The following is a 24,075-nucleotide window of genomic DNA, read 5'->3' as shown; positions in this document are numbered from 1 at the left end:
CAGGCTCCGGACGCGCAGGACCGGGGCACGAACCCGCGTCCCCTGCATCGGCAGGCGGACTCTCAACCACTGCGCCACCAGGGAAGCCCTGTTATTATTATTATTATTAGCAGCAGCTGCATTTGGGGACCTTCATATGAGTTAGCCAGGTGAAATATGAGAAGATGGAGTGGGGGGACTTTCCATGCAGAAAGGGCGGCATGAAGCTAGAGCAGACAATGAATGGACAGCCCCACGTATTTGGGGACTGCAGAGAATTTGGAGTGGTTGGTATGCTACTCCGGGTGAGGAGATGGGGGGAACGGGGAAAACAGAAGGCAATTAGCCACGTCATGTGTGGTACGCTATGGCGCTGGAACCTCGTCACAGAAGTTATCACATGAGGGGTGGGCTCAGTTTTAAGAAGGGGACGCATGTGATAAAATACGCATTTAAATGGTCTGGAGGATGGATGCATGTTGGGTGGGGTGGGCGAACTGGACGCAGAGAAACTAGGTAGCAACTGCGGGAATCTAGGCCAGGTATGAGGCTGGCTTGCACGATGCGGTAGCAGTTCAGATGGGCGAAGATAGTAAGCATACAACATTCAGAGATATAAAGGAGACAGAGTCAAGGATTTGGGGTAGGGAGTGGGAGACAGGAGTCTAGTCATGGGAGAACTAGTCACCAAGATTAAGAATACAGGAGGAGGGCTTCCTTGGTGGCGCAGTGGTTAAGAATCTGCCTGCCAGGGCAGGGGACACGGGTTCGAGCCCTGGTCCGGGAAGATCCCACATGCCGCGGAGCAACTAAGTCCATGTGCCGCAACTACTGAGCCTGCGCTCTAGAGCCCGCGAGCCACAACTACTGAAGCCCGCATACCTAGAGCCCGTGCTCTGCAACAAGAGAAGCCACCACGATGAGAATCCCGCGCACCACAACAAAGAGTAGCCCCCACTCGCCGCAACTGGAGAAAGCCCGCGCACAGCAACCAAGACCCAACACAGCCAAAAATAAAAAGAAGAAGAAGAAAAAAAAAGAATACAGGAGGAAAACCAGGTTAGAGCAAGGACTACTGCTGCTCTTTATTTTTTCTTTGATTTGCTTTGATTTCTTTCAGAAGCTAAGGCACTAGGGCCATGGTTACTTGTATGCCTATATTACTTTCACTGTTTCAAAAGAAAAAGAAGAAAAGAAATGAATTCCATACATAACTTAATTATTGGGTCTCCCATAATTATAACACAAGGGTTTAATGGAGTTTCCCTATTCACAGAAATGTCACGGGATATCATGTTTTGAACGAGGTAATGAAGTTGTCCTCAGAGAATTAATCAAACATCTCCTGCTAACAGTTTATTTGTCCTCTCAGTATCCTGAAGTAGGTTAGGACATAGTGCTATTAAGATGTACTGACCAGTGGTTGAGAGTCCGCCTGCCGATGCAGGGGACACGGGTTCGTGCCCCGGTCCGGGAAGATCCCACATGCCGCGGAGCGGCTGAGCCCGTGAGCCATGGCCGCTGAGCCTGCGCATCCGGAGCCTGTGCTCCGCAACGGGAGAGGCCACAGCAGTGAGAGGCCCGCGTACCGCAAAAAAAAAAAAAAAAAAAAGATGTACTGACATTTTAAAAAACTTCAAAATATGTATTCTGGACCAATGTCAGTTAAGACACGCAAGCTTGATCCATTGGGAGGATAACAATCCCCTGGCAAGTGGGTATAAATCTCTGTACTTCTTTCAACCCTGTTGTGTAGTGTAGACAGTACTTTACCAGTTTACTGAGCTGGAGACCACGCACCACAGAGTCACAAATGTAAAGGCAGCATCTGTACTATCTATAATTTTATTTTGTACTTGGAGGATCACCTTGCAGCGCTGCGATCGTGAAGGACTCCACGGGTTTGGCGTTTTCAAGCTGTCCCTGGCAGTGAGTGTGGTCCTGAAAATTATCCCTTTGAAGAAGTGCGATTCTTGAACAACAACAGAAAGAAGAATGAGCTTCTTGTTGGCATTTGGACCAGAATTTCAGCTTTGTGGCATCCTTCCGGAGACAGTGAAACAGATTGTTTGTGAAACACCCTCAGGGAAATTGAAGCTGAGATACATTTCAGCCCTATGAAGTGTAAAGAGAAAGCTATTTCTCTCTTACAATGTCAATATTCTGACTTTCCTGACTCTTTTATTATTAAGTACTGGCTAATAAAGTTCTACCAACCATTTAATTTCTTTTCCCAGGACTGTGTTTAACTCGGTGACCGCTGTCACAGCCCGAGGGGACATGTGACAATGCACATCAATTTCTGGGCTGCCAAATGCCATGACTCAGTCTTTTTGATTCTTCGTGTGGCTTTCCCAGAACCTCTGGTCCCACTGGATGCCCCTTTGAAAGCACCCATTGCACATGGAGCCTGGTTTGATCAGCTGCCACTTTTGTATCTGTTTGCCTATTTCCTTGTTGGAATCCACTATGGATTGGGCCTGTCTTGTTCATCACAGTGTCCTTGGTGCCTTGGGGGATGCCCACTACTCAGAAGGGGGGCTACTAGGTGCTATACAGTGCTGACGTATATACATAAGGAGTGAGGGCAGGACAAATCCTTCATCTCTTTTCCCCTGGCACAGCATCTGGTGCATTAGAGATGCTCAGCAAACATTTTAAATAAATAAATGTCTGAATACACATTATTTCAGTTGTGTGTTTCACTACAGCAGAATGAAGACCTGTGTTTCTTTTTTTTTTTTGCGGTACGCGGGCCTCTCACTGCTGTGGCCTCTCCCGCTGCGGAGCACAGGCTCCGGACGCGCAGGCTCAGCGGCCATGGCTCACGGGCCCAGCCGCTCCGCGGCATGTGGGATCTTCCCGGACCGGGGCACGAAGCCGTGTCCCCTGCATCGGCAGGTGGACTCTCAACCACTGCGCCACCAGGGCAGCCCAACCTGTGTCTTAGAGAAAGGATGCAGCGATGCTTTATGTCTCTAGAAGTGTGAAGGGAAAGTTTTATCCCTAATTTTAAGTGCTTCAAATTGTTACAAATGGCCTAAAGAAAAGAGGTGGTTTTAGTTTTAGCTACATCTTATAATCCTAACATAGATTATTATTGTGATTATCTGTAGCATGATGTAGTCCACTGGTTTTATCAAATGACATTCCCCGTATGCTTTACAGGGTAATCTTGTATCTCTTGAGGTCTGTAGCAAGTTTCTTGACGTCTATTAAAAGAAGATTTAAGGCCAATGACAAAAAAAAAAAAGGTATGTATATGACTTCTAAACTAGGAATAAAGGGAGAGAAAAAGAGATTCAAATGTCTGCTTCAGTAAGGCAGAACGAAGACCTGCTTCTTAGGGAGCTCATAAAGGCTACCAGCCTCCCGTGAAAGGTAACATCTACCCGTGCAGAGCACGTAAGATATACAGAGAACAGGGACGCCCATTCAAGGTCTCTAATTCGAGAAGAACTATTTCCGGTTGGTGACAAGTTTCTCAGGGAAGCAAACTAACAAGTTCCACATTTCTACAGTGACCAACGGACATACCAACAGTGTCAGAAAATAGTACCTACATTCCAAAATGTTTTTCTTAATTTTTCATTCTCATACAATCAAAGGAGATGCTGTTGTCTATTTAGTAATGGATTTTTATGAAGTGTATGTTCTCAACAACAGACCATAAGTACATAGTGCATTGTCTGGACTTCCTAACTAAATACACAGACCTCTGTGATTTCACTGTAGTACTTCACAGACTTTGGCCTCTCTTTACATCACGGAGCACGCAGGTCAAGCCTGTAAGTGTTCTGCTTTCAGCCAAGTTGCAGTGTTGGTTTATCGGCCTTTACTCTGTGCTTTATAATTTCCACAAAAGAATACACTAGACCTCTGTTGCTGGTGAATAATTTGGAATTTCCGATGCTATTGCTAGCATTTACTAAGAGATCTTTTCTAATTATTCAGTCTCATGAATTTTATTGTTTTTGATTATAGTATCTCTTTTAATAATTTTAAGCTTACAAACTCTGAAGTCTAGTATCTGAGAAGTTGCTTCCCAGATTTATGTGAATTTTAGCACTAACATGGAATTCAGCTGTGACTGAGACCTTGCGGTTCCTATAACATGTGTAGTGATCTGCTTCCAGGGTTTGAGTGATAATACATCAGCAATATGTATCCTTTGATGGCCAGCGTTCACTCTCCTGTGTGGAAAAGATTGCAATCAGGCAGATAGTGTTACCATGAAAAAGACAAAACAAACACAAGACAGCATTTATCCATGAGGACTTGACAAGACAGCCCAAACCCAGTCCTTCAGAAGGGAAACCCTTCCACTGGACAACTTGCTAAATGATGTGGAAAAGCAATGCTTTTCCTTGTGCAAGTGAACTACCAGACCCCATCACATGTTCTCTTAATGATCCTGGAGGACTTATACTTGGTAAAAGGTGAACCAAAATAATTCATGTATCAGTTAGCCTTACGTCTATAACTGCTAACATTTTAAGTATTCTAGGGTCCGCAAGTCTGCATGCACAGAAAAGGACACAGTTTGTTTCATTTCTATTAGCATGCCTCATGCTATTTTTGAGTATTACAGTGTAGAATATACAGTGTAGAATATCTATTAAATATATGCTGCCAGTACAGTATGAAGTGGGCCGCATAGCGGTTGGCGCCATGGACTCTGTGGTCAGCCTGGCTAAATGCTTCTCAACTGTTTGACCTTGAGCAGGTTACCTAACCGCTCAAAGACAATGAAACTGAGGCATAACACAACCAGGCTCATAGTCTGTGTGTTAAATGAAATCATTCAAGTAAGAGGCTTAGCACACCTGTTATTGTTATCATATATAATAGTTATAATATAATAGTTATAGTTACAATAACTATATATTATACTTATCATTACATGACATATATGATATCTATGGAGCCCTGAAACATAGAGACATGAGTTAGTTTAATACTGCAAACAGTATGATCCTATTCAATAGTGTAACCTTAATATCTTAGAACTACCCTAGCAGACACATATCTGCAAGTTTACATTCCATGAATCTGAGAGCTTATTTCTGGGTGAACTGTCCCTATGTCCTGGCACAGTTCCCTGTGCTCACTTTCTGGTGAGCCATAAGCTCATTCTTCAATGTAAGTTATACAAAACGGTGAGCTGTTCTCACAAAGAACTCTGGAGCCTTCGCCTTTTCTGGTAATAGCGGTGAATGTTTTCATGCGACTGGCAGCAGAGATTCAAGTGGCTGCTTGCCAAGCTCGTGTGTGTGCAGAGGAACAAAGCTCTGAATGCCTTTCCTGCTGTGAGCAGTATAATGCATCGACAGTTTCAAAAAGATCAGTTCCCAACGGCATTGCAGCAAGTCCCTTCAGAGCCGGTGACCATAACAGGTACCCCGCTGCTCATGAACCCACTCCAGCAGCCTCGGACCCCTGCTTACTTGCCTTTATTTTAATTTGTGTCCCTGTACCCAAGCCCCACGTGGAGCTGTTTCCTATTAACAGCTGGCCTGCTGGGCTCTGAGTTCAGCCAGGTCCAGAATTAAGAAGAGAGGACTGGGGGTTGGGACCCTGTGGGTCCTCCCAAGGCCAAGCCTGGGAAGTCTCCCTTCTCTCTCCCCTCCAATTCATATTCACCAATGCTCTTTTTCTTCCTGCCCTCTCCCCTTCACGAGTTTGTTAAAAATGAATTAATCCTGTAATTTCGAAAGCCCTCTCCTGAAACCATTACAATTAAAAAAAAAATGATGTGAAGTGACTCTATATCATAAAATGGTTTATGTTTAACCCAATGGGGGTACAGAACGAGGGAACTAAACCACACTATTTTAAAGTTATTTTAAAAACCCATTTGTTTTAAAGGCCTAAAGGTGCACTTGTTACGTGACAACTCCAATAATATACTTCATTTTGTACATTTCCACAATTTTCTTGTAACATAACAAGTAACACTTAATTACTATTTGCAGCTAACAGCCAAAACAACCTGCACATTAACATTTAGTAGAAATACATTCTAATAACCTTCCATTATTGAACTCGGCATATTTGAACAGATTTGCTCATCTTCTCTCAGCTTCCTTTCCCTAGACTGGTTCTCTCTCTTAACTTCCTGTTAACGAATGGTTCCTCCATTCCTTGAACCTGTCAAGCACACATGTTTTTAGATACATATTTTTAAATTTCCCTCCTTACATGAGGTCCAAGTCTTAGCAGGTTTTATTCTCAGTGGTAGGTTGTTTCCTTTCCAGTCCCAACATCCTCCCCCTACAGGTCCACTTCCCTTTTTGGCTCCTATTCTGTTCACTTACACTGCTATCGAATTAATAACCTCCAAACATCACTCTGATTATTGCACTCTTTTTTTTTTTTTTTTTTTTTTTTGCGGTACGCAGGCCTCTCACTGTTGTGGCCTCTCCCACTGCGGAGCACAGGCTCCGGACGCGCAGGCTCAGCGGCCATGGCTCAAGGGCCCAGCCGCTCCGCGGCATGTGGGATCTTCCCAGACCGGGGCACGAACCCGCGTCCCCTGCATCGGCAGGCGGACTCTCAACCACTGCGCCACCAGGGAAGCCCTATTGCACTCTTTTGTCCGGAAACTTTTGGGTGCCCCCTACAAAGTAAAGTCAGACCTTCTTATCTCATTCAATGGCATCCACAGTGTGCTTCCAACCAATTTTTCCAGAGTCAACTGCCAATGCCTCCCACCCTTTCTTTAGTTGAGCTAGTTTTTAAAGTGCTCTCATACAGATGCTACTTGGTCCTCATGAAGATTCTGTAAAATAAGAAATTCAGGTGATAATGTACTCAAATGAGGAAAACAGGTACAAGTAGACAAGTGGATTGGTGAAGATTCCTTGACTAGAAAGCAGCAAAAATGCAAACACAGCCCAGATCTCCTAACACCTAATCCTGGAAGCTGGGCAATGAGCCTCTCAGAAAAGGCAATGTGGCCAAGTTGGATTGCCCTCTGCTCCCACGTCTTTCTCTCCCTCCTGCTTTCACGCATGCGATCTTGGAATACTTTGCCTTATTCTCCATTCACCTGAATCCTTTCCATCTGTTAAAGCCTTTATCTGTTCCTCCTCTTGACTCACAGAGTGATCATAACATTGCTTTTAATCACACTGCCTTCTTCTGTCTGCTTTGTGGTGTTTCAAATTATTACCGAACTAAATTATTCTCCTTTAACCTTTAACGTACTTAGGTGTTTTTTTTCCCCAAATAGATTTTAAGCTTTCTGAGATCCCGGCCTATGTCTTAAGTGTCTTTATACACCTGTTACACTTAGTAAGTGCACAATAAATATTTGCTGTGTGTGTGGTATGTGAGATTAAATATTTTTTTAAATGCAAGACATTTCATATGTTTTCCTTTATCTTATGTTCGTTTTCAAACAGTGTAATATCTACATCATTCAACTAGTATTCTTCCAATGTGGAAAAATGGATAAAATCTTTATTATTCAGCAAATTCTTGCAATGCCTCCCCACAGACCAGACACTCATTAAACATCCATTAGCTTTCCCTGAATCCTTAGCATTATCAACTACATTAAATAGTCTGTTAAGGGCTTCAATGCATTCATATTCTGAGCAGTCAGAAATTCATTTTTCCATGTCTTGATTTTTTAATATTTTTCTAACCCAAGCATACCAAACGCAGAATGTAACTTTGTTTTGTCAAGTTGTTAGTTTAACTGAGTTTGGCCATTCCTTACAAAGACTGGCCTGGCGTTATTTAATTGGAGTTTACACAAATGCAAATAATAGTATTCGAGAAGAATGCTATTCTTCTTGGTCACCAAGACGGTGACCAAGCCTTTCAGCTCAGTACAAATGCATAAAACCTATTTCACCCACACACCATACCACAATGTATTTTTCTAGCACTAGAAATGCTTTCTTCTCTGTGGTACTCCTGCTGTTGAGAAAGCTATTCTGATGTCTGGAAGCTTTCGAATGGCACTGAATTGAGTTACATCTACTACAGGGCTCACCATGCTATGCTGCCTTTTACGTGTCTCTGGTTTATACCTACTAGCATGGTAATTTTTCTAGGGGGGTCGAGGAAGGCAGCCACTTTAGTGAAAACCCCTGCGGGTGGGCACACAAAAGCTGAAAATGGGTTCAGCTTAAGTGTTCCTTAATTAACTACCAAAGACCGACAGCAAAGATTAGTGAAATACTGTTAGCACTGACTTGATACTCTTCCTAAGGAACAAATGCTGTAGTATTAAACTGTAACCTTTACTGAAGTACTGAGGACTGAAGGCATTGATGTTCAGGATATCTGCACAAAATGAGAGCACTGTTCTTGTGTCAGCATGTTGTTCACGTGTAAGTCTCTTCCAAACACAGTGAAGAGTTTAGCGGTTTCTTAAAGATGTAATACAGATTTAATCAGGACATATTTCTGTCCTTGGAGCCCCTGCTCTACTCTCATATAATTAAGAGTACAGAGAAAACCTCTGGTCCCAGCTGAGATTTTCAAACATTTGCGCCTAAGAAAAGTGACTTTCCATCCAGGTGTTGGTCCTTCACTCGGCAGCCACAGAAACGGTATCCTATAATTTCACTGAGGAATAATCTAGCTTTGGAGAATCAATTCCTTTTTTAAAAATTCAGATTCCTTTGAGTTACAAAGTTATAAAGGATGTGTTTCTTTTTAGTCCGGGAACATTTGGTCGGTGGACTCGTCATCTGGTATACCCATTACCACAGAAACGGAGACAGCAATCAGAGCAAAAAGTGTTGGAAAGTCATGCAGGATATTTCACTCAGATTGTGTAGCAGGCTTAAATATTTTCCCTACTCCAATTACATAAAATTTTAGTGATTGAGCAATTGGCCACCTTCAGAAACAACACCCCTCCCTTGACCAATGTTGACCTATGTTTGGATTATCCTTTTCTAGATTCTATGACAATCGTATCCCTTCAGTTATGTCATTAGGTATGACGTATTTTAATCCCTTTGGTGAATTTCAGGATTCATTATAGCCTAGTGGAGAAGCAAATCAAATCTTAAATAGACCTAAATTTAGGACATATATCCAACACTTTGCATCTGTGTGACATTAAGCAATTTTCTTAGCCTCTGTAAGTCTAATTTTTCCATCAATCAAATGGAGAAGATACCTTATTTTGAGATTTAACTGGATAATTCATGTAAAGTCCTTTGTACGTAGTAAGTGTTCAAATGTGACAACTGTTAGTAACTGTATTATTGCCCCTGAATGAAATTTGACTTTCTCCCCATTAACCTGGGCATTCTTTCTTTCCATGATGAACTGGTGAAAGTCTGCATAGACAGTACTTTATGTGTAGCAGTATTGTTTTCGCTTATAAACTATGTACATCGTAAGATTTCAACTTCTAAAATGAAAAAATATAGGAAAAATTAGTAAAATATAGGTAATACAGGTAAACTCTTCATTTTACTCCTGGAAACTGAGGTTCAGAGACATTAATAAAAGTTGACCCCAAAGTTCATAAGATATGAAGTATTCCAACAAAGATGATCACAAAGCAAATTTCTCTAAAATAAGTTTTAGGTTTATCTTCCCTATTATTTAAAAAACAAGTGAAATAGTTGCATGTTGAAAAAAAATCCCCCAAAGCTTGGAATAGCAAGAGGAATTAAGATAATGTCCTAGCTTGCTGCATGTTAGACATTACAGATGAAAAATGTTTGACGGCACTTAGACACTGAAACATGTTTGATCCTTAGATTCTTTTTAGCACTTTCTTTGCTGGATTGTCATACCCTTACATTAACTACCTTTCTCTTCACTCTTTCCCATCTCTGCTTAACATTCATGAAATGTGCTCCTTTTAAAAAAATATGAAAATCAAGTAAAATCTGTCCATATCATAAGTCATATGAGGGCCATTTTTGCATGTCCTCTGAAGCCATCTTATCCTCTTGTATAAGCCATCTTGTATGACTTTTATTATTATCAATAGAGATAACATGTAATTTAATGTCTCTAGTGCATAACTCTGTCCTAATCTCCAGACCTATATCTCCATTTGCCTACTCCATATCCAGCACTTTGAAGTCATGCAGCCTTTTCAAACTAACACGTCCTAAATGAACTCATTGTTTTGTCCCTACACCAGTTCTACTCCTGTTTTGTCTGTCTCAGTGAACTGCACCACGCTTAACCCAACTGCCCTGTTGGAAACGAAGATATCATTCTTTGGACTTTCCTGTCCTCCAGCCTTTCACGTCCAGTCAATTCCCATGTCATGTCCATGCTCCCTGGCCTCTTCATCCTCATACAACCACCCTGTTCAAGCCGCCATCACCTAGCACCCATATTTCTCCAACAGCCTTCAGAGCAGTTCAATCTAGTCTCTGCATTTTAGCCACGGCAGAGTAATGTCTCAAAAATGCAAATCTGATTTTGTCACTCTCCTTATAACCTGTCAGAGTTTCTGATTTCTATTTCAATAATAAAACACAACTTCTTTACATGGCTACCCAATCCTATCAGATTAACTCCTTGCCCAGCCAAATTCTTCTTTGTTATTCACTCCTTTGAGCTGTAGATTTGTGCTATATCCGAGCTTTCAGTTCCCTGAAAGCATCACATGCGTTCAGCCTTTGCACTTGTGAACACACTTCCCTTCTCTCTCTGCCGGGTTACTCTGATATTGTCCTCAAATTTCAGCTAAGAAATCATGTTTTCAAAGAAGCTCTTCCTGAAAGAGAAAGATGTTCCTTCCTCAGCAGAGCACTTATTACATTTATTTTATGCTTGCCTGTTCACTTATCTGTGTACCCCCCAGAGTCTGAAAAGTCCATGAGTTCAGAGCTCGTGTCCCCTTGTTGCTATTGCACTGAGAAATATGTGAGTACAGAGGTGCTTAACTCATATTTTTAATGAATAGATGTATGAATGAGTGAATTTTTGAGTCTTAAAAACTATGTGCTGAAGAAAGGAACAAGTATTTACTAAACTGCAATGTGACACTATCCAGAGATTCCATCTCTTGATTTACTCCACGAGGGGATCTTTAAAGTGGCAAGTTCCTTCTTCCAAAGCTAAATTTGTGCTGTACTTTATTAAGTTAAAATTTTACGTTGTGAATTTATTTAAAGTAGAGGATACCACTGTATGTGCTTATAGTTAATCGTGTACCTTCTGGTGAGGTTTTATGTTTGTGAGTCTGTTCAGTGTACCTTTGCCTTGTTCCCTTCATTACAGTGAAAGCTCTCTGAGGGTAGGGATTATTTATTTGCTTTGTTTTATTTTATCCTTAGAAAACCTGTGGTGCTTCCCACAAGGTAAGACGTTAGTGAGACCTGAGTGATTAAAAAATAAAATAAAAAGTTAGAAGTGGAAGGGAAAGGACAAATGGGAGAAAACAGAGAGGTATACACAGGACTTCTGCTCTATTAAACGGGGGCTGGGTGACTGCTGGTAACATTCCTGACAAACTCCTGGTCCAGTGTTTGCATGGTACTCTAATGCCTTAAAATCAAAGCCTGTGGCATCCAAATTCCCCAGTCCTCTTCTGGGGTGAAAAGCTTCTAAGGGCTTCGGCTACCCCACTCCTAATACCTCTTTAGCTGTCTACACCAGGGAACTGTAATGCTCAAGTGAAACACTGATGCTAATAAGCATTTAACAAATATCATGTCGTAGTAGATACTGTACCTATGGTTCCACAAACTTGTCACCACTAGGCACTTGTTTTAGAGGCAGAGTGGCAGTATGGAAAGGTCATATATGGGGCTCCGATAATACTAACTTTGCCACATACTGGCTTTGTAAATTCAAGTCAATCACTTGGCCTCTCTCAGCCTTGTCATATGTAAAAAAATGACATCACCCTTTACTCTTGAAAAGATCTAGCAATGTACAAGTGAAAATGCCTGGCGCTTAATAAATAATAGTTTCTTTCTGAACCTTTATTTTCTTCCCATGTGCATCTTGTAACAATCCATATGGAAAAAATTTTTTGCCAACAAAGCAAACTGAACCAAAGTAATCACTAAATGTATTTTCTATTTTAAAATTAAAGCTCTATATCTATCTATATTAATAAAAACAGAGCTATCTAGATAGCAGACAGGTGTTTAGGGTGGGCTATTAATTATGTTCTGGCTGACATTCAAAATATTGGCTTCTTCTCTGAGATCAACTGAATTTAAAATAAAATTTCTGTATATTTAAATACAAAATAGAATTTCCTATTAAACTAGTCAACTAAAGCTACCGGACATTATCTAAGTTTAAGGTAGAAGTAAGACTTTCTTCAAATCCTTCTTGATAAAATCATTTCTAATTTTCATTACTTCTCAGTAAAAAACAGACATTATTACATATTTCACAGGATTGTTCGGAGCATAATGTACAAAGGACCCAGCACTGGGCTTGGAACAGAGTATAAGCTCACAAGACACGTTAAAGCCTTTTTAACTGAACTATCACAATCATCAAAGCACTTCCCGGGTAGGTAATTTTTAACTTCCTGAGTTTTCAGATTCTTTCGAATGACAGTCTTCTGACTCTCCTCCAGTTTGTGAAACAAAAGATTCATCCACCGAGTTTGTTCCTCTTTTTATCTACCATGAGGAAAATTCAAGACGGACAGAAAAATATTCAAGTCCTGGGGTCCCATCTCTCAGTTTACCGCTCTCACTTTCATTACGTGACTCACAGTCTTTCCTCTTGTTCTCTTTTCTCACAAGAAAGCACAAACTGTTTTTTTGAACTGTGATGATGAAGACCCTTTTGTTCCTTTTTCTGCTCAGAAAGAGGGATTCTTTTATGGGAATTAGGTTTCCCTCAGGAAGAGCAGTCTAGGATAAACCCTCCCCCTTTGGGGAAGCCTGTTAGACTCAATTTTCCATATATTACCTTCCTCGTTCGTTTAATAGCCTCGTCTGATGGGTTTCTTTGTTAAACGAGTTCAAACATGGAGATTAAAGTTACAAAATAGAAGCTTTTGCAATCAAAGCAAAACAAACAAACAAAAAGATAAACTGTCTATTAAAATTGCTTCAATTCTTCACCAGGAAATTTTTAAAGTTTAATCACCTAATGATAAATGGTGTTGTAAAAGAAACTGTACACAGGTGAAAACACATAGGTGTGACTTTGCTCTTTGAAAACACTAAATCATGAAAGACAAATCGATTGATGCAGCCAACTTAGAATCTTAATCGCACTATAAAATCAAGCATAAGATAAACGTGCATGTGAAAATTCTTTTGCACTCTCATCTTTCTGTTTAGAAGGTTGTGCCTGACGTTGGTGCGCCTGGTAGGAGGAATAATTTTCGGGTAAATTAGTACTTACCATCGTCTTTGTCAGGGATGATCGTAACCTGAGCCCCTGGGAACTCTGATCCAATTCTCCCACCCATCGGCATGCTCAGGAGAACGTGGAATGTTTCCTTCTCCTCATACAAGGAGTCGTCAATTATAACGACCCGGCACATTTTTTCCCGCTCGTCTTTGTCAAAGCGGATAACACTGGTGTGGTCCTCGGGCCGGGATATGTAATCAGAATAGGACAGCACTGATGTTGGCACAGTTCCTCGTGCCGTTCCTGGAAACAGAGAGAATCCAAAAGGGGTTTATGTAGAACATACTACAAGGGTACCTCCAGAAACGATTATTTTCATATGCAGCATTTTCATGGTCCATCGTATCTATGAACACCCCTGGAAACTGCAATAACTCCTCCATACTGTGCTAGCATCATAAGTCACCTTTATAATGGTCTCCAACATCTGACAAATAGTACCTTTCAAGGGTTTTCTCCTCTGCTTCCTGCCAGTGGTCTTTTAAAACAACACAATAATACAGAATAATAGCTTAGTATTCAAATGCTTACTGTGTGCAGGCAAAGTGCCAAGCGCTCTACATGCATTGCTTCCGTAATCCTCTTAACCACCCTACTGGGCTTTACACGTTTGGTAACTGAGGTTTACAGAAGTCCAACCACTTGTTCTGGGACCCAGAGCTCAAGGCTGATCCTAAAATTTGCATTTTGACCACGATTCTTTACTGCCTTTCAACTCACATATGTTAATGAAAATTTTAATGAAAGTCTGCAGTGTCAACTGCATTTATGACCTTTTCTTTTACATTCTTAGAAAAGTCTACCTGTTTCCTAGAAAGGTATTTAGTATATTAATGAGTATTATGTATTAATTTTAATTTTGTATTGCATAAAATCACCTTTTGGAGGGAGCTTACTCAATGAGCAAAACAAATGTTTTGAAATTTGGTTGCTACGAGTTTCAGACCAGTTTGAAATTAGTTTATTTTCCTTGGGTATGCATTTCTTTGCCTCCTTTTTTGTTGTTGTTTTTAACAATAACCCCCTTCTACTTGAGCAGGCTTGAGCGGGAGAGGGGAGCTTCAACTTCTTACAACCCCAAAGGCCTTGAGTATTAAAGTAACCAAATGAATCAGAAATGTTTCCAATAAGCAGCAGAGTCCTTCCAGATCCTCAAAGGTGCCACAGTGAAGGAAGACATCCGCCTGCATGCTTTTTTCCTATTTGAAAACTGGACTAGTGAAGTATAACCTTCGTGGCATAATGTTATGCCTCCAACATGTTAAAGAGGCTTATTTATATCTTCACGGGGACATTTTAGTTCACTCGCAAATCGAGCTACCTTGCTGCGTATAACAGATCACCATCAACTCCCGGCTCACATCTCCACTTCTCCTGATGGGAATGAGAAGTTCACCAATGTCCTCCTCGATGGAGTATTCAGACTGGGGGATGAATACAGTTGATTCTAAGGAGAAAACACAATTGTTTTTGTCTGAGCGTCTTACATATGACATAATCCTGTGCAAATTAATTGCTCTCATGATTGATCATTTCCCCGGCATATTCTTTTAGAATAGCGCAGTGTGAGGGGAAGGAGGGAAGACAGGGGAGAAGAAGCAGGTATAGAGTGTGTAGGCTCTGGGCTAGTGAATTCTTAACCTAGAAACAAGACCCAACATTGCTTTTATCTCCAGTAATTGCTTTTTTTTTCTCAATTAATAAGTGCTGCTGACACACTTCCTTTAAGTCCAACTTTGTTCTCTCGGGAAAGATCTCCACCTTCTGTTGGAGTAGTTGACTTTTAGACTTAGAAGAGGCCTCAGAAGTCATCCTGTCTCACCTCTTACTTTGATGAGGAAACATGGACACACAGAGTTGAAATTATTTGTCAAGGACTCTTACTGGTCGAGTCAGGATTACAACTCAGATCTTGTAATGTCCACTCTATTATTATTTTTTCTTACCCCAAACGTGTTCCTTTTGAATGATTAATGATTAAAAGTACATACAATGGATTATTACTCACCCATAAAAAGAAACGAAATTGAGTTATTTGTAGTGAGGTGGTGGATGGACCTAGAGACTGTCATACAGAGTGAAGTAAGTCAGAAAGAGAAAAACAAATACTGTATGCTAACGCATACATATGGAATCTAAAAAAAAAATGGTTCTGATGAACCTAAGGGCAGGACAGGAATAAAGACACAGACGTAGAGAATGGACTTGAGGACACAGGGAAGGAGAAGGGTAAGCTGGGACAAAGTGAGAGAGTGGCATGGACATACATACACCACCAAATGTAAGGTAGATAGCTAGTGGGAAGCAGCCGCATAGCACAGGGAGATCAGCTCGGTGCTTTGTGACCACCTAGAGGGGTGGGATAGGGAGGGTGGGAGGGAGGGAGATGCAAGAGGGAGGAGATATGGGAACATATGTATAACTGATTCACTTTGTTATACAGCAGGAACTACCACACCTTTGTAAAGCAATTATACTCCAATAAAGATGTTAAAAAATAAATTAAAAAAAAAATAAAAGTATAATAATGCATTGTTTGACACTTGGTGTTTTTGTTTGTTTATTGTGTTTTAAACAGCAGTCCCTTTAGAATTTAGAAATCTATGCATCACTGTAAGGGACACATCTGTGGTTTCCCTCCTCCTCTACAGGTATAACAATAGCACAGAGTATACATTATACTTATATAATACTATGAGTCTCATGGATTCATTTTTAAGGTAGCGCAAAGGTACACTAAATAATAAAAATGGCATAATTAAATTGTTGGAAATCGTGGTTCAATGTAAAACTACATTTAGTTCAATAGAACGCTTAGTTCAACAGTTTGACATGATAACCCTCAAATAGATACTTTGGAAGTTGCCTGGGAGTCTGTTTCACTGAAAGTCCCACACACACACACGGAAAATGCTTCATGATTATTTTTAAAACAGTAAGCCACACTGCTTTGGATGATTATAAAAGACGCTGGAATAGTGGACGCTGGCCGTCAAGGTCCACGTTCCACCCCTCTCCACCCTGCCCTGTGCTCCAGGGGCTGACTAATGAGAACCACATCAAAGGTTTCCCTTGTGCTCTGTCTCTGGCTGACAGCACAGGCAGGACTTGGAGGGTGAGAGCAACGTGGGGTCAGCATTCGTCCCCCTGGCTCCCCTCAAGGTGCCGGAGCTGGCTGTACCCCACCAAGTAACGGTCATCGTGCCCACTGGCCGCCCTAGCTCGCTCACTGGTCCAGCTAACTTCTCCTTCCCTTTCCCCCGAGGCCTAGAGGTGGTGATGGTATCCGCTCTTACCAGCCTTGGGGCACTTAACTAAACCTGGTGGTTTCCCAATTCTCGGTCTCATCTTTGCAAAAGTCATGTTATTAAATTATTTTAAATTTGCTAATTTTGAATGTGCCATTTCTTTTCTCCTGGGACTCTGACTGATACAGCAATTGAAAAAATGGCATCATTAAAAAAAATCTGTGGATGTAAGATTTAATAACTAATTATTCATTTATCAAACATGGATTGGTTGACTCCTTCTTGCCAGACTCTGAACCAGGCACAGGAGCCATGGAGGTAAGCAAAATCCCTGGTCTTATGGAGTTTTCTTTCTAGTTGGGGGTGGAGAGGAGGAAGAAAATAAACACATATTCAAGAAAATATATAGTATGCCAGGAGGTGACAAATGATAGGAAGAAGATGGAGTGTGCCGGCGGGGATGCAGGGGGGCGCGGGGGGTGGAGGGTGGAGGGAGGGCTGGGGCATGGTATGCGCCACGGCAGGTCTGTATTATACAGGAAAGTGTCTGTGATCGAGTTACATTTGAGCTGAGATGGCAAGGTGGTAATGAGATATCCTATGTGCGTAATTTAGGGAAGAGAATTCCTGGCAAAGGGAATGAACAAGTGTTCAGGCCAGGTATATGCAAGGAATGGCCAGGACCCCAGTGTGGTTTGATGGTCTGAGTAAACTGGGCAAGGAGGAGAGGACAGAACATGGGCCGGTGAAGTGATGATGAGTGGGGGTGAGTGGATCGCACGGAGCTTTCAGGACCACTGCCAGGACTTTGGTTTTTACTCAGGGCAGGATCCTGTGGAAATATACAAGGACCACGCAGTGGGATGAAACAAGCAAAGGCTATTTATCCAGCCACCATCACTTGTATTTGGCTGAGACCCAAAGGCAGGCAGAGAAGTGGGAAAGTTTTACAGTGGAATAAAACTTATGGTTACCAAAGAGGAAAGGTGGGGAGTTTGGAGTTTGGGATTAACAGATACACGCTCCTATATACACCGAGAGACAAAACAAGGGTGATATTACGGAAATAGTAAACTCTCTAATAAGTCAATAGAGACACAGAAAAAAATGACTGCAGGGACATCCTCTCGGTGTAAACAGTGGTTATCTTCACGTGGCAGGGCAAGTGACTTTTATTTCTTTAAATCTGTCCATTTTTGACAATGAACATGTGTTACTTTTATATTTTCAAATTGGTTTCATTATTCTTTGTTTTGAAAGATAAAGCGGAATAAAGTGAACGCGTGCTTTATTAGTCAATGTGACTGTACTGAAAGGAGTACTTTGATTTATCTAATGGCAATTTTTATTTTTAGGTTTTGACTGTGCTGTAACTTAGGCAAAAAAATGACTTCTGTTCTCAGAAATAAAATAGTTGTAGCTACATTTGAAAGATGTCCTTTTCTCAATTATACTGAGTGGATTACAAAAACACCAGCCTCTGCTAAAAACATGAGAGAAAAATATCTCCTAAAAATCTTTCCTATAATAGAACAAAGAAGGGAAAGAAAATGCAGGGCCTAGATGAAGGCACTGAGTGTTCATCATCTTTAAACAGTTTGGCACATTCAAAAACAACTCAGAAGATATTCTGGTACATCTTCAGGCTGCTCCAGTGCCCTCAGACTAGCCAACAAATGGTACTTAGTGTGGAGTCTGCCACTGATGTTTGAACATCAGTGGGAAGCTTTCTAACATTTCAATCGTTTGTTTTGTTTTGTTTTGTTTTAACTCTGAAACGGATATGGTAATATAGGCTAATTTAACAGGGACTTAAAAGAACAGAATAATGAAAACATATCTAAGTCACAATGACAATAAGTGTTACAAGTTCACATCAGGATACCATGAGGTCCAAAAATTATTCTGAAGCACTATGCTAATACTTTGGTTAGAGTGAAACTCTGAGTAATCTTTGTTCATATCATTGAATGTTTTTATTTTGTGAATGTAGAAAATTTTGGAAAGTTTTCCATCACTGAAATAGTTTTACTTTGCACCACCTTTTTCCTTATCTACCTTTTTGGGGCCAAAAGTGTACAAATGTGTGCTTGTCCTTTGAACAAGTGTTTAATATCTTTTTCTTTCTCTTAAGACAATGACCCATGCTGCACAGCAATAGAGTTCAAAAAGAAGAAAGCTTTGACACTCACTGAAGTTGAAGCTCTTGCGTGCTTTATCATTTTGGTATCATCAGCTGCAACTGACTATCATTTCATTAATTCTGGACCTTCTGTTTTAGCACACTCATGTCAAAATGTCACCTAGCCAGTGATCTCTTTATGTCAACATTTCTGATGGTACAAAATTTTAAAAGTAATAATATTTGAATTTCATATATTAGTCAGCCTATGTCATCTGAATTCTACCTCATGAAATGGGTTTGGTTCACTCAGCACGCGAAAGTTTGCCTTTTCTTCGTCTCCGATAAGATTAGCGTTCTTGAGATATAAGCTCTACTTTCCTCTAGAATAGTATGTTTATTCTCTACTATACATTATATAGTATTAACCTAAACTGGTCCCAAAAAACGATTAGAGATCATATATTTTAATCCACTAGTTCATGGCTATGTTTTGACCTCATTAAAATATCAGAATGAGCCCACTTCAATCACAAGTTTGCAGATACTTCAAGTGTACAAACTAAACAATTGCATAAAATACTTATAGGCTTCAGATATCTATGTTAGGTATCTGTACTCAAATACCTATATTTAAGGTTGTGTTCTCCTAATAAAGTACATAAAAGTCATTTTACTGGTTAGAAATGACACACAGTAAAAAAGGAAAGGGATCTTTATATGAAATCAAAAGTTTTAGTTCTTCATATTTTCCTCTTCCCAGAAATTAAAGTGTTTTATATTAATTAATACATATATGCTTCTAAGAGTGAGGGAAGATGGTGTAATTTCTCACGGTTAGGGAACCTAGTATGAAGAAAGTCAAGAATCTTCATCCCAGGTTAGATACTTCTGTGGACACCGTGATTGCTCCCCTTATCATAACACATAGCATCTGTACTGTTAAAGGTAACTATTTAGTGGAATGTAATCACTGAGTGATATGATGCTTCAGGGTCAGTGTGCGTTCTTCACTCGGGCATATATCCCTAGCTCTTAGCAGAATTCCTGGCATATAGCAGATGCTCAATAAACATTTGTTGAACACACAGATACATCATGCAAGGGCTAAAGTGGTCTTGATTATTTTCCTAGAACACTTGCTTTTATTCACCTATACTCATATATTTGAGGCTTGATGTATAAAGACAAAAGATAATAGAATAAGAATAAAAGGAATTACATTTTTATATAGAAGAATAGGTGAAACAATGCTGTTATGGCAAAATATACTGTTTAATTATGATTTTGGATATGATTTCATTATTTCTTCATGTGAAATGACAGGCAACAGTATAACTCAGGAAAGAGAAGAGCTTTGGAGGAAATGTGTGTGTATATATATATACATATATGTGTGTGTATATATACACACGTGTGTATACATATACACACATATATGTGTATACACATATATACATACATGTGTGTATACACATGTGTTCATATATACACACGTGTGCGTATATACATACATGTGTGTATATACACACATGTATGTGTGTGTATATATATATATACACACATATATGTGTGTATATATTTGTTCAAACACTGGCTCTGGCACTTACTAGCTGGGGGACTTTAGGAAAATAAATTCTTTGAGCCTCAGAGATTTCATTTGGAAATTGATACATAAATTGCAGAGTTGTAAACATAAGGTTGGAATAAGATAAGGTTGTAAAGGTCCTAATGCAGTGTCTGGCTCACAGTGGGCACTCCCGTGTGGTAGAGATTGGTATGATGATTATTATGAAAGCCTTTGCCTAAGGAATAATCCTTTCGGACTTCTCTGAGTTGGGTTAGAAAACAGGGCAGGAGGAATAACAGTGATCTGAAATTTCCTCAAAGCCCTTCTTGTCTTATGGAAATCTGCTGTCTGCTTCTGATCACAATCCAGCCTAGTGGCAGCGGATCTTTTAACAGAAGACAACTGCTACCATTCAAGGGAATTTCGCAGAGGAGTGCCCATCCCCTGAAATGAAATGTAATTTCACCCATCTCTGCCGATTCTAAAAGAAAACCAAATAAAACAGCTTTCAAGTGGTTGACTTAGGCAGAGGCTAACAGGTGGCCCAATTTCTTGGGTTCCTCATCCAGAAAAGGAGTTAAACATTTCATGCACTTAAAAACCCCTCCCAGCTGGAACTTTCTATGGGCATATGCAAAAGATGGAGATTGTGGAATCAAAGACAAGGGAGGACAGCAAAGTGACAGAGGAGGATGAAGGAGAGAGGTAAAACTCATAACAGTAGCAGATTTTCCACGGGTGTGCACCCTGAGGCTGCAGAAACACCTGGAGGCGTAGGGGGTGTGACACAGAGAGGCTTACCTCTCTGCTCCGCAGTCTGTTCTCTGCTTATTTTAGTTTTTCTCTTTGTACCCCAGGCTTCAATTGATGAGGAAATTGAATTTACTGATTTACTTAATCAATGACTAAACCCATCTGCCTAGGAAGTTACTGATTTCCATAATCGTGGCAGAACGCTGTATTCCCTCTCTGTGCTCCAACAGCATTCTGTTGAATAGTACCCAAAGCTCCTTTTCAGTCTCCACTTTTATGCAACAAAATAAGTCTGTTCTGGACAAAAATGTGGGCTTCCGAAGCCCCATCTGATAGCTGAACTGCGCTCGGGTGGCCCCTCCCGGATGGGCAGGGTCAGGTCCCAGCATAGCTGTGAGATCTGTGTGTGGCCATCTGGGAGCTTTGGTTCCATTCTACCCATGGCCAGTCCAGGGCTGTGAGGGAGGGGGATGGGGTGCACTTGCACCAGGCTCTCACTGGTGTCTGCTCCTCGAGTCCGGCTGCACTCTTGCACAGATGATGCAGGAAAACACAACGACTGCACCAATCTTTAGAGAGGAGTCAACTTTATTGATTATAGACAGAGCCATGGTGCCCAATCAGAGAGTCACAGACATCTGGAGGCATGAGAAGCATTACAGAGCACCCATATGGGCACTGAGTGTTGAGTCGAGTTAAGTAAATAAGCACCTGAGGGTGTTCGTTATTTTTGCGGTAGACGTAGATACTCATTTATTGAATAGAGTCACAGTCATTAAAAAGCTTTACCTGAGCCATGACTATGTAATTTACAAACATAAATCGAGGGAGAGTATTATAAGAGTATAATTATGAACATGTGAGGATCCATGATGTATGTATGTATGTGTGTGTGTGTGTGTGTGTGTGTGTGGAAAAAGCTTATGTTCGTAAGTTTTTTTGTCATAAAATTTGGGAACAAATGTTCTAAAATTTGTCTCACGTGAAATTGAGAGCATCCTATAAACATCAAGTTAAACGGTACGTATGACTGAAAGGCAGTGAGGTAAAGGAGTGAATGAAAGAATGTATATAATGTGTTAAGTACACTGTCTGGCACACGGCAGGTGCTCGATGAATTTCAGTTATTATCGTTATCAGTACCAGTTACTGGTAAGTACTGGCAGAAGTGTGTACTTGCATGTGTTTATATAAACTGGCTAATAAGTAAAAGCAGTTCCCAGCCTAAGATAAAGCAGAGTTGATTATTCCCCCTCTTGTTCCCGTAACACTCCGTTCATTCTTTGTTGTGTTGATACTACATCACATTCTGCCGCCATAACTTATCTACAGGGCTCTGTTTCCTGTTAGACCATACGCTCTTTGATAGAAGGGACTGTATCCTATTATCTTTGCATCCCCAATACATAGTGCTGTCCCCAGCAAAAGTGTGAGCTGGATACATTTTTAATACATGCAAAAAAAAAATCTCATAACATGTCCTAGAGTTAATATGCAGCAGAGGGAGAGCTTATAGGCACAATGGTTCCTAGAGCTAGTGAATTCACACGTGAAGAGTTACAAGAAAGTGTAGAAAGAAATAATCAAAATTTTGAAATGGTTGGGAAAGTGATCCTTTGTGGAAAGAAAAAAGGTTATTTAATCTCTTAATATGAAATCTAACATTGAAAATAGTAGACAATATATATAAATGGCAAAAAATAAACAACAAAAAATCTAACATTGTATTTATGCTATTAGAAATAACAACAATATTTGTATTTTGCTTTATGTTGTATGGAACTCTTTCATAAGAATGCTGCAACATGAGAATAATTAATTTTCCTTGTTGTGTGCATTAGGAAACTAAATCTTCATAAAAGCCATTTGATTCGATGTTAGATCTCATACAACTATAAATTGTAGAGTTGTGAAACAAACCCATGTCTTGTCATTTCAAGACCTCTGATGTTCAACGAGACATGGACTATATTAGGCATCTGCTATACAAGCACACTTGTCAGCCATCATAGGGGTGATCATGGCCTGGGATGAATAGGGCTGAACTTCATCTAGAAAATGCCAAGACAACTCAGGTGACCATTACATAAAATAAAATTGTGGCAAATTTTAATTAGGTAGCCTTCAAGAGTATAGATTATATAAGGAGTGTGTGTGTGTGTGTGTGTGTGTGTGTGTGTGTGTGTATGTATATTGTGTGTAATTGTTTTTAAAATCCCACTTCTCAGACTTATTATGGGTAGGGAGTATTGTGTGTCACTCTGGGCTTATAAACAGGAAGGCACAAATGAGTTTAAGCATCCTATTCCTGAGGTCAAGTATGGCAATTATACCAATGGGCAAATAAAACATCAAGAAATGGCTTCAAAGAAACTGTAACTAATGGGCCAGTTTATATGTATTAAAGCTGTCATGGGCTTGTTCAAAAGAGAGAAAAGCTTTATTATGCTAGCACTTACCCCAAACTCAGGACTAGAAGAAAATTTAATTGTTTATTCCCAGATAATGCAGATAAAATTAAATGTAATTAAATGCTAATTAACATTTCCGTCCTGTTCTTTAACGGAAATGATAAACATAACTGAAGTTCATAGGCAACTAAAGGCAGAGATGTCAGTTAAACAAACAGAGCCGGAGCTCCGGTTCTCTTACCCTCTCTCCTTAATTATGCTCAGTTGTTAAACCCAGAGATTTCCACATATGTCTCCGTTTCACGTACTCGGTAGATTGTATCTTCACAGAACATTTAAGAGTTTTCTGACTAACGAAATAAATAGGCTGGCGGTTTAAAAGAAAGTCACGTCTGTCTTCTGACAGGATTTCAGCTTTGGAGGAGGCTCACCAAGCTTTGTATAAATGCCAGCCCTCAAAAGGCCAATTCAACCTTTTTTTTTTTCCTGGCTGCACCGAGACAAGTCAGGACTGGAGGAGTGTGGCAGGGGAGGGAAAGGTCAATTTACACTCAAATCAGTGAGGTTCACTTTAACCAACATCAGCTAAGGGTGTGCATTGACAAGAAAACATGATCTAATAGAAATTAAGAGCAATGATGCAAGGTATTTTTCACCAAGGAG

The 24,075-nt window shown here is 40.4% G+C and overlaps 1 protein-coding gene across 1 annotated transcript in view; it reads right to left on the bottom strand.

Moving 5' to 3' along the window:
- Positions 1–24,075, bottom strand: part of FREM2 (FRAS1 related extracellular matrix 2) — a 157,301-nt gene that overhangs the window by 54,952 nt on the left and 78,274 nt on the right. The window contains exons 5-6 of the mRNA XM_060129023.1: positions 14,630–14,755; positions 13,300–13,551 (exon numbers count right to left, since the gene is read on the bottom strand). Of these exons, the coding sequence (XP_059985006.1) occupies positions 13,300–13,551; positions 14,630–14,755 (378 nt within the window). The remainder of the gene's footprint in view (positions 1–13,299; positions 13,552–14,629; positions 14,756–24,075) is intronic.

Source organism: Lagenorhynchus albirostris, chromosome 18, assembly GCF_949774975.1.
Source record: "Lagenorhynchus albirostris chromosome 18, mLagAlb1.1, whole genome shotgun sequence".
Lineage (NCBI taxonomy): Eukaryota > Metazoa > Chordata > Mammalia > Artiodactyla > Delphinidae > Lagenorhynchus > Lagenorhynchus albirostris.
Note: the sequence above shows the minus strand (reverse complement) of the source record. Positions and strands in the feature narration are given on the sequence as shown.